This window comes from Trichosurus vulpecula, chromosome 7 (genome assembly GCF_011100635.1).
Source record: "Trichosurus vulpecula isolate mTriVul1 chromosome 7, mTriVul1.pri, whole genome shotgun sequence".
NCBI lineage: Eukaryota > Metazoa > Chordata > Mammalia > Diprotodontia > Phalangeridae > Trichosurus > Trichosurus vulpecula.
In genome coordinates this window covers 28,429,941-28,450,286 of record NC_050579.1, presented here as the reverse complement: position 1 = coordinate 28,450,286, position 20,346 = coordinate 28,429,941, and the positions used below count along the sequence as shown (strand labels likewise).

At 45.5% G+C, this 20,346-nt stretch overlaps 1 protein-coding gene across 1 annotated transcript in view; it reads left to right on the top strand.

Moving 5' to 3' along the window:
• LOC118858765 (S-adenosyl-L-methionine-dependent tRNA 4-demethylwyosine synthase TYW1-like) overlaps positions 1 to 20,346 on the top strand; it is a 259,567-nt gene that overhangs the window by 42,684 nt on the left and 196,537 nt on the right. The window contains exon 8 of the mRNA XM_036769387.1: positions 9,633 to 9,750. Within this exon, the coding sequence (XP_036625282.1) occupies positions 9,633 to 9,750 (118 nt within the window). The remainder of the gene's footprint in view (positions 1 to 9,632; positions 9,751 to 20,346) is intronic.

Below are 20,346 nucleotides of genomic sequence, written 5' to 3'. Positions count from 1 at the left end.
AGATCTGGACCTTCTGTCCTGGGAGGGGGCCGGGGATCTGAGAATTTTTATCTTTTCTTATAGAAATGAGAAATATTTCCCTTAAAATGTGCTAAAATTGGCTGACTTGTTTAGTTCTTGTCTGTTTTCTTCCCAAGATGTGTTGTGTGTCCTGAATCTAAGGCTCTCCTCTTATTCCAAACTATGGAAAAGTGAGTGTCTGATTCCTTTGGAGATTGTGCAAGGGTGAGCTAGGTAGTAGAGATCGTTGACAATGTCTTCAGGATTCTCAGAGTGTCTCCTGTGCGGCCTTAAAAGACGTCCTTGAGATATGCGGTCTGGATCATGACTTTATTTATCCTCAGGGTACATTAAAAAACATTAAAAACAGCAGCACTTTGCTCCCCACAGAGGTTGTGAGAGTCATTGAGGTTGTCCTATACCAAAGTCAGGGTTTATTCTCCAGCTTGGTATTTGTTAGATGTGTCTTTAGAGGGATCCCCCATAGATAGTGCCCTTCCCTAGATGGTCTTGTTTGTGGATATGTTGGGCTGATTACATCAGGCTTCACAAGAGGATAGGGCCTCCAGAACGTGAAATTTGTGACCACTCAGCAGAGATTAGACCAGCAATTCATTTCCTTCACGGCCGCCTTCCACCCACTGGCCCCACCCCCATCCGATCTGTCGCCCAGTCTTATTCATTCTCCCTTCCTCAGGTTTCTTGCACGTATCCCTTGTCTCCGCTGACACGCTCTTTGCCTCCCTCAGGTCCTATGAGCTTTCTGTTCTCTCGTTCTCATGGCCTTTAGCATCTGCCTTCTCTAAACCAGCCTCCACAGAGCTGCTAAAGGGTTATTCCTATCACCCAGGCCTGGCTCAGTCACTTTGGCTTAAGAAGCTTTAGTGGTCCCTCAGTTTGACAAAATTCTAACTCCATTATTTGGCATTTAAAATCCTTCCCAATCTGGCTTCATTTTATCCATCTTTCTGTGTTTTTTTTTTAATTCAGGCTTTTTCTCATTGTTGACTTTTGATTTTTCCACCTTTTTCTTGTATTCCTGTATTCTCGGTCACTTGCCTTTGGTTTTTCTCCTCCCTCTTTGACCCCAGCAGCTGGGATGCTGGGTGTCCTCAGCCTCCTGAGTCGAAGGTTCTTGGGGTCAATTGCCTGGACGTTGCGGTGAGGAAACTTGAGGAGGAGGGGCCTGGCCCAGTTGGGTTTCCCCCTTCTTCTGGCATCTGTGTTCTTTTACCCGGACACTGAGACCATTCTTGTATCTGTTTCCCTCTTCCCTCCCCACTTTCCATCCTAGGTCTGGGCAGAGTCATTGGCTGCTCCTTTTTGTGGGTTGGTGCTTGGGGAGATCCAGCCTGAGGAATTGTGGAGAAGCGGTCTGGGCTCCGCATAGCTGGACCCTCAGTGCAGAACCACTGTGCCTGGTACCTTGACGGGATTGGGGGCTGGGTGGGGAGAGGGAGTGCTTACGCTGTACTGGAGAGAAACAACACATACACAGATGAATACGTACAAAATATCACTCTAGCGGTGTCCTGTTAATTCATGAGGCTTTTCTGTTTTCTTATCTTGTGGCTTCAGCTGCGGCGAGTTTATATATGCTGCGTAATTGTTTTTTTTTTTCCTGGGGTTGTTGAGAGTTGCTGGAAAACAGCTTCCACTTTGTCAGTCTTATGACCACAATCCCTTATGTCTTTGGTGGGTTTTCTTTTCATTTTACTGATGCCCTTTCTCTTGGCTTCCCTTCCCCTTTGCCATGGTAACCTTCCCATGTAACACAGAAGGGTGCGTGAACAACCCAAATCCTCCTGCACCAGCCTTCGTACCAAGACAGCAGAAGCAGGCTTCTTCTCACTCCATCTTCTGAAGTCAGGATGGGTCTGCACTGATCAGGGTGCAGGGTTTTCTTCGTATTGTTGTGACTATCATGTCAGTTCTTCTCCATTCACACAAGTCTTTCCGAGTTTCTCTGAATTCTTATAGTTGTTCTTGGGGCACAATAATATTCCATTACACTCATGCACCGTGTGTGGTTCCCCCGTCAGTGGACACTCACTTTGGTTGTGGCTCTTTCCTTCCACAAAAAGTGCTGCTCCAGATATTTTTGTTAATATGAGAGCTTTTCTTCTTCCTTCTCCCTGTATCTAGTTGTGGTGTTACTCAGTCAAAGGATATGTACAATTTTAGCAGCTTTCCTAGTATAATTCACAATTGTTTTCCAGAATGGTTGGATGATTATACAGCTCCAACAAATAGTGAGTTCATGTCCCTGCTTCCCCTCCGGACCCTCTGGCATTTTCATTTTCCTCCCTTGTGGATCGTTGCCACTGTAATGGGTATGATGGGAGTTCTCCGTGTCTGTTCATTGATGCTTTTCTTAGTGTTCTGGAGCCTTTTTTCATGTAGTTGTTGATAATTTGCATTTCTTCTTTTGAAGATGACTGGTTCGTATACTTTGAACACGATGTCTTACTTAGGGAGCGGTTCTTGCAGACCTCTCTTAGAGATTTGCTGCAGGGCTTGTGGTCTAGCCACCCCCCCCCCCCCCGCCCCCATAACTGATGCTTCTTGTCTTGTTCTAACTGCATTGCTTTTGTTCTTTGAAAAGATTTTAAACTTTATTTCATCTGAATTGTCTATTTTATCTTTGATGATCACCCCATGGCATGTTTGGTTAAGAATCCTTCCCCAGCCACAGTTGTGTGAGGCATTTCCTTCCATTTACCCCTTTCTTAGGATGTTTTCATGCTGTATCTGCAGAAAGATTTCACATCACTTCCCCTCAGCTCTTCTGCCCTCCTGACCAGCTGCCTTCCTGGCCATTCCCTGTACACTTTACCGCCTCTCCTGTCTCCTTGCCCTTGCTGAGGCTGAGCCCCATACCTGGAGTGCCATCCCTCTTCTGCTCCTTGGAATCTCTAGCCCCCTTCAAGGCTCAGCTCAAGTACCATCTTTTAAGTGAGGTCCCTTCCAGGAAACCCCTGTAGAGTGTAAGCTTCTTCAGGGCAGGGGTGTATCAGCAGTGTCTAGCACAGTGCCTGGCAGGTTGTAGGTGTTTAATGGATACTTATGGAATGGTGGGAAATTCAAACAGGATCAAATGGATACAGTGGGAAAGTGAATGGACTTGGTGTGAGAAGTAAGTCTTGGATTTGATTCCCTGGGTCTTCCTCTTCCTTACTCCCTGTGCCAACCTGGATAACCATTCTGGCCTACAGCTTCCTTCTCTGCAGAATGGGAAGACTGGACGAGGTGACCACGGCGGCCTTTCCAACTCCAGCTGTGGGATAGGAAGAACACCTTGTGTTCAGACTTGGCTTAGGTTGTCTCATTGAGTTAGCCCACAAATACCTATATTTTGGAAAGGATCCCAAGCTGATTTCTGCCTTACAGGGAGGGTGTTTTTGACCCCAGTATTTGTCCAGTGGTACCTTATGGACTGAAGTCATGGAAACACCAGAATCTCATAGAAACCAAAATGACTGCCCTGAAGAGCCAAAGAAAGACGCTTCGTATTGTGAGGTAGCAAGAAGCAGACTTAAAAAGCATTATTGGTGATAAGAGGAGGAGGAGGCTTGCTGAGTTGGAGAGGAAGGCTCTTACATGGAACCCTCCTAGTGTAGGGATTGAGTGTGTTCTGGCCATTTGAACAGTTTCTTTAAGTGTGTGGCAGCTCAGAATCGTCATGGACATAGGAAAACAGAGGCTCTTTTTGGATCTAAGAGTCCAGATCACTTGGGCCCTAGAGGGAGTTTTGAAGCTGCAGCCTCCAGTCAGGCTTAGACCTTGCTCTTGCCCTCCTCACACATGCGGATCAAGCCCGAGAGGCAGCACACAGTCTTCTAACTCACAGTTCAGAGATGTGTAGGTATATGTGTATAGAGAAGGGGGTAGGGGGTGGGGGGTGGTGGGTTTAACTCCTTTCTAAGTGACTTAGAGCATTTAGCTATTTCTCCAGGCACGTCAATCTTTCTGACCTTAAGTAAGAAGCTGGGATTTGCCATATTGCATTTCCCATTTTTGCCACGGCTGACCTTCTCTTTGAGAGTTAAAAAAAAAAAACCTGTACAAGCAGATGTTCCTTGATGTCCCTACTTTCTCTCTAGCTAACCTCCCCCTCCGCTCCCTCCAAATGCCGTTAATGATGAATGGCTGGACCTAAGATGCTCCCTAGAGAAGTGAGCTCTTCCCACTAAAACTACAAGGGTTTCTCTCTTATTGTTCTAATGATAACTTTCTTCTGGAGCTAGGGCATATGATGTGTCCTTAGCTGTGGATGAAGCAGGACCTATTCTGGGACCTGGAATTTCTGCCGAGGCCATGTAGCTCAAGAATTAGAAAGGCATGGCCCTAGAGAAGAGGTACAAGAAAGTACTCCTCTGCCTCCCCTCCTTGGCAAGTGCTGGGGGTGGAATGGTGCAAACAACACCCGATTTTGGCTTTTTGATGGATTGCTTAGTTTTGCTGATTTTCCCCCTCTCTTCCTCTATTTTTTCTGTTTTACTTAAAAAAATTCTTTGTTATAAGAAATGATTCTGTGCAAGGGAGGAAGGGGAGCAGTATAGGGAGAAATCTACTCAAAAAGGTTTCAATAAAAATCTATTACAGTTTAAAAAAAAGAAAAGGAAGGCTACTTGTCAAATGCTGGTCAGGCCTTGTGAAGGTTATTGACATTTCTGCCATTAAAATGTTTGATAGTCATTGGCTCCCATTTGCTTTGGGGGGAGGGGAGGCACCTCATACATGGGCCATGGTTCTTTGTACAAGAAGTTTCCTTCTTGTGCTCAGAGTAGGATTGACTGCTCCAGAATGAAACATTGATCCTTCACAGCCTCATCTCTACTTACCCCATCCCTGTCTTTTTTTTTTTTTTTTTTGCAGGGGGACTGGCAGGGCATTTGGGGTTAAGTGACTTGCCCAAGGTCACATAGCTAGTAAGTGTGTCCAGTGTCTGAGGCCGGATTTGAACTCGGGGTCCTCCTGACTCTAAGGCTGGTGCTCTACCCACTGTGCTCTCTTTTTTTTTTTTTAAATCGAGAGAAGCAATGTTTGTATTTTATACAGGAAATCTGTAAAGTATCCAATAGGTTGGCCCAGAAAATGTTCCTAGCCCTCTTGAGAAGTTTGTTCACTTTGCCATGAGGAATTCAGAAATATTAAAAAAAGAAAAGGAAACTTCCTGTGGCATTTTTAGAGCTCGATAGAGTGGTCAGAGGTCGGGGACCAAGGGCACAGCCTGGCTTTGACTCTGAGATTGATGTTGCTTTTGGAAGAAGCACGTGAACCAGAGGCCTTTGTTTTTGGTGGTGGCCAAGGTTTTCAAAGGCATGTAGTGATGCCTCTAGTCAATTTGTGAGTGATTTGTAGTGGAAAAACATTACCACACAGAGGGAGGATGTACTTCAAAGGCTCTGACTAAGTCACCTCAAGGTGAATGTTGGCCCACGGTATGGCTTCCCCTTCCTGCCTCTGCCTTTTGCCTTCAAATCTGTAAATAAAAAAAAAATCCCAAAGCATTAAAAAAAAAATTAGAATAGCAGATCAGTGGAGCTGCTTGGTTTCCTCCAAACACTTGAACACCGTGGAGGAGACGAGAGCAAATGATTGATGTTTTGTTTCTAAGTTTCTTCAAATCCATCTGGAAATGCGTGGTTAAAAACCATGTTAACAGCAGCAAAATTCTTCATTAACTTTGCATTTTGTCTATATTTAGTAATTTGAAATATCAGCTTTTATTGCAAATAGGACTTAATAGCGTGAGGCCACTCTACTCATTTGACAACCCTGTTTCTCCACTCTCCTGTGCATTTTCTCTTCCTCTGCTTTCCTGAGGGAGTCACTCAAAAAAAAAAATGACTAGAAGATGGGCAGGAAATTAACTCTGAATTTCATTCTTTCTTCTCTTGGTCAGTGTGAACTGATGTAGCTGTTACAGAAGAATGGAGTGCAGGGTGTTCCTCTCCAGACATGGTCTTGCCTTTGAACCAGAGCTTGACAACTTTCATTTCCTTATTTATATATTTTTATTAAAACAATTTTTTTCCAACAGCATTTTCCATTTTTGCACCAAGCACTTTTACTGGTATATCTCTCTTCCTGTCTTTTCCCAGAATGTCAACCTTTATAGGAAAGATGAAGTCTGATGGGGGAAAAAAAAAGCCAAGAAAGCTAACCACACATTGGCAAGTCTGACATTTGATGTAGAATTCCCCAAGGCAGTCCTTTGCCTCTGCCTCTCTCTGCCTTGGATTCCTTTGTTCTGTTACATTGTAACTGTAAGTCCCTGGTTATATTGTCCTGGTTCTGCTTACTTCATTGCGCATTAGCTCACGGCAGTCTTCTGGGCTTCTCTGAAGGCTTCGTAGGTGTCACCTCTTACACAGAGTAGTATTTTGTGATATTCCTGAGCTGCCTTTTGTCTGCCCGTTTCTCAGTCCAAGGGCATGTGCCTTGTGGTTGCAGATGGTTTAGTGTCTGTGAGACTTCTTCCTATCACAGTGCAGGCCCATTATGTGCTTTCCTGTCTTCCTCAACCCACGAGTGGTGTGGTGGTGTGGTTGTGACCTCCAAATTCCCTGCCCCCAGTACCTCCCTTCTAGATTTGCCTTTGGTATTCTTTTCCCATAATTGAAGATTAGCTCCTTGAGGGTAGGGACTATTTTGCTTGGTTTTGTTTTCTCAGCACTTAGTGTGCAGTGAACGGCATATAACATGCATAATAAGTGCTCATTCATTCATTCATTCATTCATCCATCTAGACCAGGGCCTTAAGGCCGCAGGTTCCTCACCCCAGATCTAGACCAACACCTTCATTTTACATGTCAGGAAACTGAAGGCCCAGAGGTTAAGTGATTCTGGCAGAGGCAGGCCTGGCACCCAGGTCCCCTGATGCCAGAGTCAGTTCTCTTTGCCCTGTACCACTTGGGGTAGATGCTTTGGGCACGGACCCTCGAGTCACTTTCTTAGCATTTTTCCAGCTTGCTTCCCAGAGTGGTTGATCTGGCTCACCGCTGGACAGGAGGGCAGGAGGGCTTCAGCCTCCTTCAGCCTCGACTCTGCCCATCTTGAGGCTGGATGACTGACTTCCTGGCCCTATGACCTTGGCACTAGACCCTCAGCTTTTCTGACCTTTGGCGGGAGCCGAACCTCTCATTCCTCATTTTCTGGGATGGTAGGAGGGTCAGATAAGAAATAACAGGGGTGAAGGTGTCACTAAGGCACCGTGGCTATCCTGGCTATCCTGCAAGACCTATTATGGGTAAGAAGGCAAATGGTCAGTCCTTGCAGAGAGTGCTTGTCAACATTTGAGGAAAGACCTTCAAGCCTCTGGGTGCAAGATTCTCCAGTGGCATTTTAAAGAGCCAGGATAATGACTTAATTGAGTGCTTAAGTTGCTTGTAGAAATGGCACTCTTCAGAAGGTGAGATCTTTTCATTTAGGCAGCTGATGTCCCAGAGCCAGGAAGACCTGAACTCAAATCCGGCTTCAGACACGTCATTGATTAACCTCTGCCTCAGTTTCCTCATCTGTAAAAAGGAGACAGTAATGGTGTCTGCATCAGCACCCCCCCCCCAAGATAAAATGAGGTATTTGTAAAGCACTTTGTAAACTTTAAAGTGCCATATAAATGCCAGCTTTTTATTAACTTTTTGCTTATGACAGTTGTTAATTATTCTTAATGATAAAGTTATTCAGCAAATGTTTATTAAATACCTCTGATGTGGCAGGGTGCTTGGCCAGCTCCTGGAGGTACAAGTGTGCAGTGCTTGCCCCAGGGGAGCTCACAGGTTACAAACAAGGACAGAACGGTTAACATAAGGTATAGTGTGACAGGGACAAAAGCACGGGCCTTCCTTCCAGCACGGGCTGGACCAGGTGGCCTCCTTAGGTGCCTCCAACTCCCCCATTCTGTGATTCTCTGGATGAAGTGGCAAGAACCCTGCCTGTGGGTTCTCAGGACCTGCCTTTCAGCTCCAGCCCTACTGTCTGCTACCTTTGTCATCTTGAGGGGAGATGCCTCACTGCTCTGGGCCTCAGTTTCTTCATCTGTAAAGTGAGGGGGTTAAGCTAGATGATTTCAAAGGTTTTCTCTAGCTCCAGATCCTATGAGAAATCTGCAAAGAATGCTGCAGCAACATGTGAGCCAGGGAGAAATCTCTTATTCAGGTGGTGGGATAAGGGGAGGCTACGGGGAGGTGGTCCCTGATTAGGACCTTGGAGAGAGAGAAGGATTTCAGCAGGAAGAGAAGTGGGAGGAATATGTTCCAGGCCTGGAGTTTGGGGAGAGGCCGGGTGAGTGAGAGAGTGGCCGAGGGTGAGGAGAGGAGGAGAGACAACCTGGGTGGATGTACAGAATGGAAGAGGGCAGGATCAGTTTCCTCACCTGTAAGTTGGGGATAATAGCAGCACCTACCTCACAGGGCAGTTGTGAAGCTCACAGCCCTTCCCTTCTTTTCCTCCAGAGACTTCTTGAACTTGGTATGTTCTAAAGTCAACTCATATCTTTTCCCATCTTCTTACCTTCTCTGTTACTGTCCAGGGCACCCCCATTCTCTTAGTCCCCCAGGCTCACACCCTCGGTGTCGTGCCCTTCTTCTCACTCACCCGCCCCCCTCGATCCAATTAGCTGTTAAATCTTGTTGTTTCTGCCTCTTCTCTCCTCTGAGCCAGCTCCTTCCTGGGTGCAGGCCCCCATACCTCCCACCTGGACTGTGGCAGTAGCTGCCTCCCATCTCTCAGCTGTCAGACTGAGTTTCCTAAAGCCCAGCTCTGACCCTGTCATCCCCTCTACCTCACCCCCATTCAGTAGAGGCCAGTGACTCCCTGTTACCTTCAGGATCTGTTTGGCTTTTAAAGCCCTTCCTAATCTGTGCCCTCTCCTATGACCCTCTATCTACCCCCTTCCAGTCTTCTTACACCTTTTACTGCCCCCACCCCCCTTATCCTTGGATCCAGTGATCCTGGCCTCCAACAGGCCAAGCCATCTCTTGACTTTTGGGCATTTTCACTGGCTGTCCCCCCAGGCCTGGAATATGCATCCTCCCTCCCTCGTCTTCTGCTCCCTCATCTCACCCTCTTGGCTTCCTTGAGTCCCACCCAAATTCCCACCTTCTTCTCTAGCTTTTCCCAGGCCTCCTTAACATCTTCGTGCCTTTCCTCTCTTGACTATCCTGAATAGATACCATCTGTAACTTGTTTGTGTGTAGTTATTTGCATGTTGTCTCTCATTATGCTCTAAGTCCCTTCAGGGCAGCCATGATTTTGCCTTTCTTTGTAATCCCAGCTCTTAACATAGTGTCTGGAACATGCTTGTTGACTCTGTGATTGAAGTTGTCCCACAAAGATAAATACATCTAGGATCTGGAGGGAGAGAAGACCCCCACAGAACCACAGAGTTGGTGTTCATTTGGTTTTGAGATTAGGATAAGGAGAATGAAAATTGAGGTGAGGATAAAGGAAGGAGCGATCTTTTTAAATTGGGTGAAGTGTGGAGAAAAAAGCTGCCCGGAGGAGGTCACATTTAAACTGGGCTTTGAATATTGACAAGTGGAAGATAGGGTGCCCATTTTAGGCCCAGGAAGTAGGAAAGGCACAACTGGGAAAATACTGAACTTCCTTTTTTTTTTTTAATTTAGAAAGAAAGGGAGGAGCAGGACATGAAGCTGGATTTCTCCCGGGGTACGTGGAAGAATGAAGCCCAGGAAAATCGAGAGATGATCACACCCGCTCTCCGAGAAGCCCTTTCCAAACAAGGTGAAAATCTCAGTGGATTGTGGGTAGATGACACTGTTTTTGAAGCTCACTTAGGGCCTGCCTCCATGAGAGGAGCAGGAGGAGGAAGCAGGTGTTTATATACTCCTGTGTGCTTGAGTTGGTTCAGTAGCTATAGGAGAATGAACGACCGATTGTGGATGCCATTGAGCATACCCCCTTCTCCCCAGTCTTGTGCCCAGGCTTCAGCCCTGGGCTGGTTGTGCAGACCAGCAGCGTTCCCTTGGCCTTGTCTACTCATCTGTCCTAGTGATGTGGCTCATGTTTTGGGACAGAAGATGCCCTGAGTTCATCTCTTGCTTCTTATTAGGTGACTCCTGGTGTGTTGTACCTTCAAGTCTGGGCCCACTTATTTCCGGTAATCTCTTTCTTAAATTTTTCTGTCATAGATTTTAAGGGAAGGATATTTCTTTTCTTTTTTTTTTTTAAATTTAAATTTATTTATTTAACATATTTGGTTTTCAGCATTGATTTTCACAACAGTTTGAATTACAAATTTTCTCCCCATTTCTACCCTCCCCCCCACTCCAAGATGGCATATATTCTGGTTGCCCTGTTCCCCAGTCAGCCCTCCCCTCTATCACCCCCCTCCCCTCTCATCCCCTTTTCCCTTCCTTTCTTGTAGGGTGAGATAAATTTCTACGCCCCATTGCCTGTGTATCTTATTTTTTAGTTGCATGCAAAAACTTTTTTTTTTTGTTTGTTTTTGAACATCTGTTTTTAAAACTTTGAGTTCCAAATTCTTTCCCTTCTTCCCTTCCCACCCACCCTCCCTAAGAAGTCGAGCACTTCAACCTAGGCCACGCGTGTATCATTATGTATAACCCTTCCACAATACTCATGTTGTGAAAGGCTAACTACATTTTGCTCCTTCCCAACCCATCCCGCTTTATTGAATTTTCTCCCTTGACCCTGTCCCCTTTCCAAAGTGTTTGTTTTGATTACCTCCACCCCCATCTGCCCTCCCCTCCATCATCCCCCCCTTTTATTTTTTTTTTTAACCTTCCTCCTTCTTCTTTCCTGTGGAGTAAGATACCCAACTGAGTATGTATGGTATTCACTCCTCAGGCCAAATCTGATGAGAGCAAGGTTCACTCATTCCCCCCTCACCTGCCCTCTCCCCTCCTCCCACAGAACTGCTTCCTCTTGCCACCTTTATGTGAGATAATCCACCCCATTCCATCTCTCCCTATCTCCCTCTTTCAGTATGTTGCTCTCTCATCCCTTAATTTCATTTTATTTCTTTTAGATATCTTCCCTTCATCTTCAACTCACCCTGTGTCTGCTCTCTCTCTTTTACATATATATATATACATATACACATACATATATATGTATATATATACAAAACACACATATATATACATACATACACATGCATACATATACACATAGATACATACATACATACACATTCACTTATATATATATACATAAACATATATATATATATATATGCATATTCCCTTCAACTACCCTAATACTGAGGTCTCATGAATCATACACATCATCTTTCCATGTAGGAATGTCAACAAAACAGTTCAACTTTAGTAAGTCCCTTGCAATTTCCGTTTCTTGATTACCTTTTCATGCTTCTCTTGATTTTTGTGTTTGAAAGTCAAATTTTCTATTCAGTTCTGGCCTTTTCACTGAGAAAGCTTGAAAGTCCTCTATTTTATTGAAAGTCTATATTTTGCCTTGGAACATGATACTCAGTTTTGCTGGGTAGGTGATTCTTGGTTTTAATCCTAGCTCCATTGACCTCCGGAATATCGCATTCCAAGCCCTTTTATCTCTTAATGTAGAAGCTGCCAGATCCTGGGTTATTCTGATTGGGTTTCCACAATACTCAAATTGTTTCTTTCTGGCTGCTTGCAGTATTTTCTCCTTGATCTAGGAGCTCTGGAATTTGGCGACAATATTCCTAGGAGATTTCTTTTTGGGATCTATTTGAGGAGGTGATCGATGGATTCTTTCAATTTCTATTTTGCCCTGTGGCTCTAGAATATCAGGGCAGTTCTCCTTGATAATTTCTTGAAAGATGGTATCTAGGCTCTTTTTTTGATCATGGCTTTCAGGTAGTCCAATAATTTTTAAATTATCTCTCCTGGATCTATTTTCCAGGTCAGTGGTTTTTCCAAGGAGATATTTCACATTGTCTTCCATTTTTTCCTTCCTTTGGTTCTGTTTTATAATATCCTGATTTCTCATAAAGTTACTAGCTTCCACTTGCTCCAATCTAATTTTTAAAGTAGTATTTTCTTCAGTGGTCTTTTGGACCTCCTTTTCCATTTGGCTAATTCTGCCTTTCAAGGCATTCTCCTCATTGGCTTTTTGGAGCTCTTTTGCCATTTGAGTTAGTCTGTTTTTTAAGGTGTTGTTTTCTTCAGTGTATTTTTCAGTATTTTTTTGGGTCTCCTTTAGCAAGTCATTGACTTGTTTTTCATGGTTTTCTCGCATCCTTCTCATTTCTCTTCCCAATTTTTCCTCTACTTCTCTAACTTGCTTTTCCAACTCCTTTTTGAGCTCTTCCATGGCCTGGGACCAGTTCCTGTTTTTCTTGGAGGTTTCTGTTGTAGGCTCTTTGACTTTATTAATTTCTTCTGTCTGTATGTTTTGGTCTTCTTTGTCACCAAAGAAAGAATCCAAAGTCTGAGACTGAATTTGGGTGCGTTTTCGCTGCCTGGCCATATTCCCAGCCAACTAACTTGACCCTTGAGTTTTTCAGTGGGGTATGACTGCTTGTAGATTACAGAGTTCTATGTTCCACATTTGGGGGGGAAGTGCCAGCTCTGCCACACCAGCACTGCTCCTTCCCCAACCCCCAACCCGAACTGGGCTCAGATCTTCGGCAGGCTGTGCACCGCTGTTCTGATCCACCACTTAATTCCTCCCACCAGGTGGGCCTGGAGCCTGAAGTAACAACAGCTGTAGCTGCCCCACCTCCTGCTACCCCCGGGGCTGGAACCGTGAACTCCTTCTACTCCCGCAGCTTTTCCCACTAACCTTCTCCGCAGTCTTTGGTATTTGTGGGTTGAGAAGTCTCGTAACTGCCGCAGCTCACTGAATCAGGGCGCTAGGGCCCCCTCCGTCCGGCTTCTGGTCTGGATGGTCCACGCCGCTCAGGCTGGGCTCTGCTCCACTCTGTTCCCAGCTCCCAGCTCCGAGCTCCGTGTGGGATAGACCTCGCCCAGAGACCATCCAGGCTGCCCTGGGCTGGAGCCGTGCTTCCCTCTGCTGTTTTGTGGGTTCTGCCATTCTAGAATTGGTTCAGAGCCATTTTTTATAAGTTTTTGGAGGGTCTCGGTAGGGAGCTCACGCTATTCCCTGCTTACCAGCCGCCATCTTGGCTCCGCCCCCAAGGGAAGGATATTTCAGTGCTGAAATTTATTTCAAAAGGGTGGATGAATTCAAATGAACCTTGATGCTGATCCATTTAAGAAATGCAGCTCCTCGGTTCTCAGGAGGATGTTTTAGCTAGGAGTGGATTTCAGTGTCTTTTGGTCCTCGTCCTTCCTTTTGCCTTTCTCCAAGTACTTCTGTGCACACAATCTGAATGATTGCATTATCATCAGCACTGAAATTGTCTGAGTCACCATTGTTTTCACTTAGTCAGGAACGGACTAAATCCTCACACTCTTCCCCACCCTTGCTCTTTTCTTTTCCCCATTGTAGGTATCTCTTCTGTTGACTGGTTCTATGTCTGTTCAGAACAGACACGTTTGCTTATTAAGTGAAATTGAGAATCTGAGGAGGCTTGATTGAGTTCCATTAGATCCAGTTTTCCTTTTTGAATCCAGTCTCCTTGTTTTCTAGTTGGTCCCAGCTCTATACCCCCAAGGGCACTTGGGTGTCAAAGTGGACCAGGCATTGGGATTGGAATCAGGGAGATTCATCTTCCTGAGTTCAAATCTAGCCTCAGACACTTACTAACTGTGTGTCCCTGAGTGAGTCACTTCACCCTATTTGCCTCAGTTCCTCATCTGTAAAGTGAGCTGGAGAAGGAAATGGCAAAACCACTCCAGCATCTCTGCTGAGAAAACCCCAAATGGGGTGGGACAAGAGTCGGACAAAACAGAAAATGACTGAACAGAACCACTCCTCTAATTCCTTTAGAATCTGTTATTTCATCTGTTAAGGCACTCTTAGTGGGGAAATCCCGGATCCCTGTGCAGCTAGACGACTTTTCTTTGATAGAGTCTTAGAGAGCTGCCCTGTGGCACCGAGGGATCAAAGGACTCGCCTGGGCTCTCCTGCAGCCAGTATGTGTCCCAGGAGTCATCCCGAGTCCAAGCAGGCCCTCTCTCCATGCGTGAAGCACCATACTGGGTTGCTTGTGTCTTGGTAGTTAATGAAGTCCTTGGGAAGGTCTGTGATGGTAGTGTTGTGGGTGTTTTCTCCTTGACTCCAGGTGGTGTTCTTGAGTTGCTGGGGTAGACCTCACCCATGGTGCTTGATCTTCTGGTGATAGCCTTCTGAGTCTAGCCAGGCTCCTTCTTGAATGGTACATGGGCTCTCCCTTGAAGCCTTTTGGGCTCGTGCTTTGCTGGTATGGGAACACCTTCTTGACTCGGTCGGTCCATAAGGGATCATTTTCCTCATATGTGGAGCTGAACAAAAGACAATCTCAACAATATGTATTAGAAAAGTATATTCATGTGCATGTTGTCTCTCGGTTAAAACATCTGTAAGCTTCTGGAGGCCTGGGCCTGGCCCTCCCCAGGGCCTAGCAAACAGTAGGCACTTGATGTTTCCTGGTTGATTAGTATTAAGTGGCTGTGAGCAGTGCTCCTGCATAGACCCAGTGGGACAGTAAATTGGGCTGAAGGCTTTTTAGATCAAGATAACCACATACTTACTGAAATTATATTGGAGTTAGAAAATCCGGCACCAGTTGGAGAAGATGCTGGTTGATTCATCCTCAGCTGCTCCCCACAGGTTTAACTTTCTTTCCTTTTCAGTGGGATCCCTGAGGGTACAATTAGGCAGACAAAAGGCCCCAGAAGTTAAAATTGCAATTCATGGGGATGCTGGGCCTTGTCTGACTTTCACCTATTGCCCTTTTGACTCCATACTAATCATTTATATCCTCCAGGAAAATCGATCTCATTTATGGCAAAGTAGGTAAGCTCAATATTGATCCCAGCCATGTTAGTCCTGGTGGTATTGCAACAATTTAAATGCGACCTCTTGGAGGTAGTTTCCCAGGGCACTGGGCTTAATTCAGGTTTGTGAGCAGAATTTACGTTCGGCCTAAGATAGACTCAGAGCAACACCTGTCCTCAGCGGTGCTTACTAAAAGCGTCTGTTTGGAGAGCAGACGTCTCTGCTGAAGAGGCTGAGTGCATTTGAGGCACAGCATCCAGTGGTTCAATGAAAAACAAACCAGAAACAGAAGCATGGGAGGAGATCACATGGGCATGCTGTTATGGGGGTGGAAAGGAGGGTCATGATAAAGAAAAAAACAGACGAGAAGGGGACAAGAGCCATGTCTATCTAGACCTTGTGACAGCCAGCTCATTGTTTTGCTCAATGCTTCTTTATTCATTGGGCAAAGGAGTGAGTGAGCCCCATGTGTGGATATGTCCAAATAATGGCCAGAGCTGCTTATCCTGAATTGGCCTTTTTAGTCACTTAAGAGTCTACGGAGAACAAGATTCACGTGGCCTGATGCAGAATGAGGCAGTACATGCAATAACTCTGACCATGTAAATGGAAGGAATGGCCGTGGGACAGTTAACAGAGAATTGTGAAATTACAAAGAGCAAGCCTGGCCCCAAATTAGAGAGAGCTGGGAGAAGACGTCCCTTGCCTTTCCTTTGCAGAGGTCAGAGGTCCACAGGATGGGAACCCTGCACATGTTTTCAGATTTTTTCTATGTTTGGATTGTTTTGCTGATTTTTTTTTCTCTTTTTCCTTAAAAAATTTCATATGGAGTGGTTCTCTGGGAGAGAGAGGGGGAGGGATTCTGGCAAGAATCCTGGTGATAGAAAAACAAAAGCCATCAATAGGAAGTATTTAATAAAAAGAATGCACAGATAGGGTACTTGTCTTCTGAGTTCAGCGTCATTCTTACCACCATCACCACTGAAGTAATCATTCTGTAGTTAAGGGCCCAACTAATGGGAAATCCTTCACTCTTACTGTCATTTGTCTGATCCTGATATGTGGAGTTTGTGCCTCTCAGTGACGTGAGACGTCTGTCGTCCTGGGGACTTGGAAGTTTTTCTCTCTGCTACCAAGCCACTTGCTAGAGGTGACGGGATGGCAAAGACAACATAGACAGAAAAGGCTGGAATGGCTGATGGATTCAGGAGTGTAGCCCCTGATATCCAAGGAATTCTACCATGTCCCATGTATACCTTGATTTAGCACATTCATGCATGCTGTAGTGACCAGGTACCCTAGGTCGGTGCCTTTGGCAAAGGCTGTGGATGGTTCTCCCTAAACCCCTGAGTACAAAAGTCCCAGGGGCTCTTGCCGCTCAGACTGTGCCTGTAGCTCTGGACAGGGCTGGTTTTCTTGACTCTATGGTCTGGGCTTCTTTGTTTGTGGAGCCAGGAGGTGGGTTGACGCCTCTCAGCACGTGTTTTCTTGTTTCCTTTTTATGGGGATGCACCACTGGTGGTGTGGATGTGATCAGTCAACCCTGGAGCTGGACTTAAGGAAGCTGGGCTCTGCCCTGAGGTATAGAACTGGGCCAGTTTGCTTCCTATTGGGGAGCCTGTACAGAGCATGGCTTGCCACTTTTGCTCAGCCAAGGGACCTCAGAGAAGCTCAGTTTCTGGCTCTGTAACCTCTGAACTCATGAGGCATCATCTGGCTTCTCTTGGTGCGTTCACCCTTGCTGGTTGGCATTCCGGGCAGATATCCTCCACAGGGGGCAAGGGATGGATTCCTTGGATTCAGTCTTCTTTGGGCTTAGCAGTTAGCATGGTTGCAATTGGTGAGGGAGGCTGGGAAATGAGAGAAGGCAAAAACTCTAGCGTGTGTTGGTATGTGTTCTCCTCTTTCCTCTGTCATAATTATAATAATTATACCTGTTATTTATGTAGTCTCTTTCTTCCAAGGCACTCAGCAGGTTTTAGGCTCATTCAGCCTTCCCTTATCCGAGTAGCCTGGGAAGTAGACATGAGGACTGCCCTTCCCTCTGATAGATGGATGGGTGAAACTGAAGTGTTGGATTTGAGTCTCCTTGCTGGCACCAAGTAGTCGGGCACTTACCTCGTGCCAGGCCCTGCTCTAAGTGCTGGGGATACAAAGAAAGGGGGAAAAAATTCCTCATGGTCCCTGCCCTCAAGGAGTTCACGTTCTAATGAGGAGACAACATGCAAACAACTCTGTATATACAAGATAAATACAGAGTAGATGGGGAGTAGTCTGAGAAGGTACTAGCGGTGTGGTGGGGGGACCAAGCAAGGAAGTGTTTCCCGCAGAAGGTGGGATTTTGGCCGAGTCTTAAGGGAGGCCAAGTCCTTGGTTCTTGGTCGAGTCCCTTAGGGAAGTGAGGTAAGGAATAAGCATTTATATAGGACCTACTGTGTGCCAGGCACTGTGCTAAGGTCTTGAGCTGATCTCACTTGTAGCCAAGACTAGAATGCAGTTTAGCAGTAATCAGCTGGGCCTTCTCTTGATGACACTGCTTTCTGGCCTCAATGGAGCTTGGTTGTGTTTAGATGAGAACTCTTCCTGCCTTCCCTCTCTGGGTCTACATTCCTGAGCCTCTCCAGAGTGGGTACCCCTTCCCTCATGACTGGAAAGTCCAACATGGTGTGTATGTCCAGTGCATGTCAGAAAATATGAAGAAAACAGGGCCTGCGAAGTGTTCTTGAATGGAAAAGTAAGGAAAAATGTGGATTTTATTTATCTGACTCTGTGTGTCATTGAGGGGCTGTGGGTGGTAATTAACAACAAATTATTTGTAAGGTTGCTTTCAAATAGAGCTTTGGACAGAGAGATGAAGTGCTTAAAGTTTGCCTAAACTGCCCAGAAACATTTGTTGGGCAGCCCTGGTCTTCATTATGAATAGTTATTGCAAGCTAGGACATGTCCTTGGGGAGTGTCTAATAGTTGTAATTTGTTGGCAGGTCTAATTTCCCCCCTTGTTCAGCAGTTGGTTTGAGATGGTGGATGCCTGTTTGTTTGGTCCATGACCTAATTATTGGTGTCAGCAGTGAAGGTGCCCATCTCTTGGGGTAGAGGGTGTGTGTGTGTGTGTGTGTGTGTGTGTGTGTGTGTGTGTGTGGGTGGTGGTGGTGGTGGTGGTGGTGGTGGTGGTGGTGGTGGTGGTGGTGTGTGTGTGTGTGTGTGTGTGTGTGCGCGCGCGCGCGTGCGTGCGCGTGCGCGCGAGAGAGCGAGCTAAGGATCTAATGCCTAGTTAATTCCAGGCCATACTTGGAAGTATCTCAATGGTAATCAGAGAGTGAAGTAGAGAGGAGAGGGCCAGAGGAAACTCTGATTTGGAAACTAAACTTATGTGACATCTCTGGAATCAACTACTTAGGACTTGCATTTGGAATGAACAGATTTAATTTTCTCTAGGCCAGAGCTTTTTCCTCAAATAATTTAAAAAGAACAAGACTTCATTGCCTCACATCATGCCTAACAAAGTTTCACTCTGGCTGGCCTTGGTGGACACCGGTAAGACGGCTGCTTTTATTTGGCCCTTTTTGTTGTATCCACGGCTGAACGCTGGTTGTTCAGGAGAGGGTGCTGGGAAGGGGGAGAGAAGGAAGCATGGCAGAGCTCAGCCATGCTGAAAAGAAGACACCCATTGGAAAAAAGCAACCTCCCAAACTGAGCATAAGGAAGGTGGTGATGCTTTGGTGATAAAGAGTCTTGGCCTTCTGTTGCAGAGGCTAAGTAGTCTGGCTAATACCTTTCTAGTTCCTACCTCATGGGGATATTGGAGGGACGAAGGCAGCAAGAGATGTTACTGGAGCTTTCTGCAAGAGCAGCAGATGTGCTGGGAACTACATGTGAATCATCACTCTTAGCAGCCATGATAATGGACAGTTCCAGTAACCCCACATGTTCAGCTTGCTCGGACTCTTTCATTCAGCAAATCTAGGCTTTAATTAAGTACATTATGTTTTCCCTTTGCAAGTGGGTGATTTAGGATACCGTTTTGGAAAATCGCTATCTCGGAGTTTTTCCTCAACCTACCTACCCGGTAGTACATAGCTTTTTGGATATGGAGGGTGGGATGTCTCTAGTTTTCATAGACATTATTATTCTGAAGTAAGAAAACGGCTTGGGAAAGATTGAAATGCAAGTCTGGGCTTGTGGAGAATTGGCAATATTAAGTTTCAGGAAATCTTCCAAGGGTCTTGAGAGTGCTAAGACAGTAGTTACCCTCCTGTAGCCCAGCCATGTGGAGGTCTCCTTGTCAAGGCTCACCAATCATTGGTTCTCAGAGTATACTCAGTCCATGCCGTCTGTCTTACAGTTGTTAAAAATTTCCCATACTGTAGTAGTTTTGTCCTTCAGGCTAAAAATGTATAAATAAAATTTAGATTTGTACCATCAGCAAGCAGTGTTGTTCACACGGCAGCTGGGTGAGGAAACATGGCAGCAGCTGGGGAAGTGGAGGCTTCTTTGTGCTGGGGGAAGGCTAAGTGTTGGGAGAGGCTGAATATTTTGAGATTTGCATACATAGTGGTGTACATTGCAGCCTGAGATTTTTTAGTTTTAGGGCATTGTTAGACTATATTCAAGCCTTAGAAATGAAGGACAACCAGGTAAAATCTGGCAGAGAAATGCTTAGTGAAAGTGATAGCTGTGGCCCACTTGTCCTTAGTAAATAAGCAGTTAGGGCTATAGACAGACAGGGCCCAAGAGGGATGGATGCCTCTTGGAGCCATGGGATTCCACAGAAAAGACCCAGGGACTAGCAGCTGTAGAGTCCACAGTGGAGTGTATGCATCTCTTGGTGTAGACAAGACAATCCATTGGGATTTGGGAAGAAAATATTAGAACTTCTATTTTTTAATCTAAAAGAAGAAATAAATTGAACTTTACTAAAATTTCACGTATAGATCCTGATGTGGTTTCTGTGTCGGATGGTCTCATGTATTAGAAGGGAAAAATGGGAGTTGACAGGGGCACCTTCACCTGTTTGGTCACTTTCAGCTCTATTTTGACATATCACAATTTACTGCTGGTGAATCCAGAGTCAGCTTTCTAGTCTTAACCAAACTAAACCTCATGGAATGGCCTAGTAAACAAAATTCCTGCAAAGAAGCCTTAACTTGAGGATAATACTAATAAGGTGAATACAAGTGAGGAAAAGGAAGATGTCAGAGAGCCCACAAGGTCTTCCTCAGCCATGTTATGGGGTGAAAACAATGATGATCCATTCAGATCTGACAAGAAGTAAGCCAAAAAGATTCCGAATTCTCAGGAAGAGAATTTGAAATGTGGACTTATGTCTGCCATATTTAACGATGAATCTTGATCTACTCTGCATTAGGTCATTAGCTATCAGGCAATGGTAGCATGAAGCCATGCTGATTGGCACGGCATTTACAAATTAGGCTTTTGTTCACGAACACCTGTGAAAATATCTGTGTCACCCCT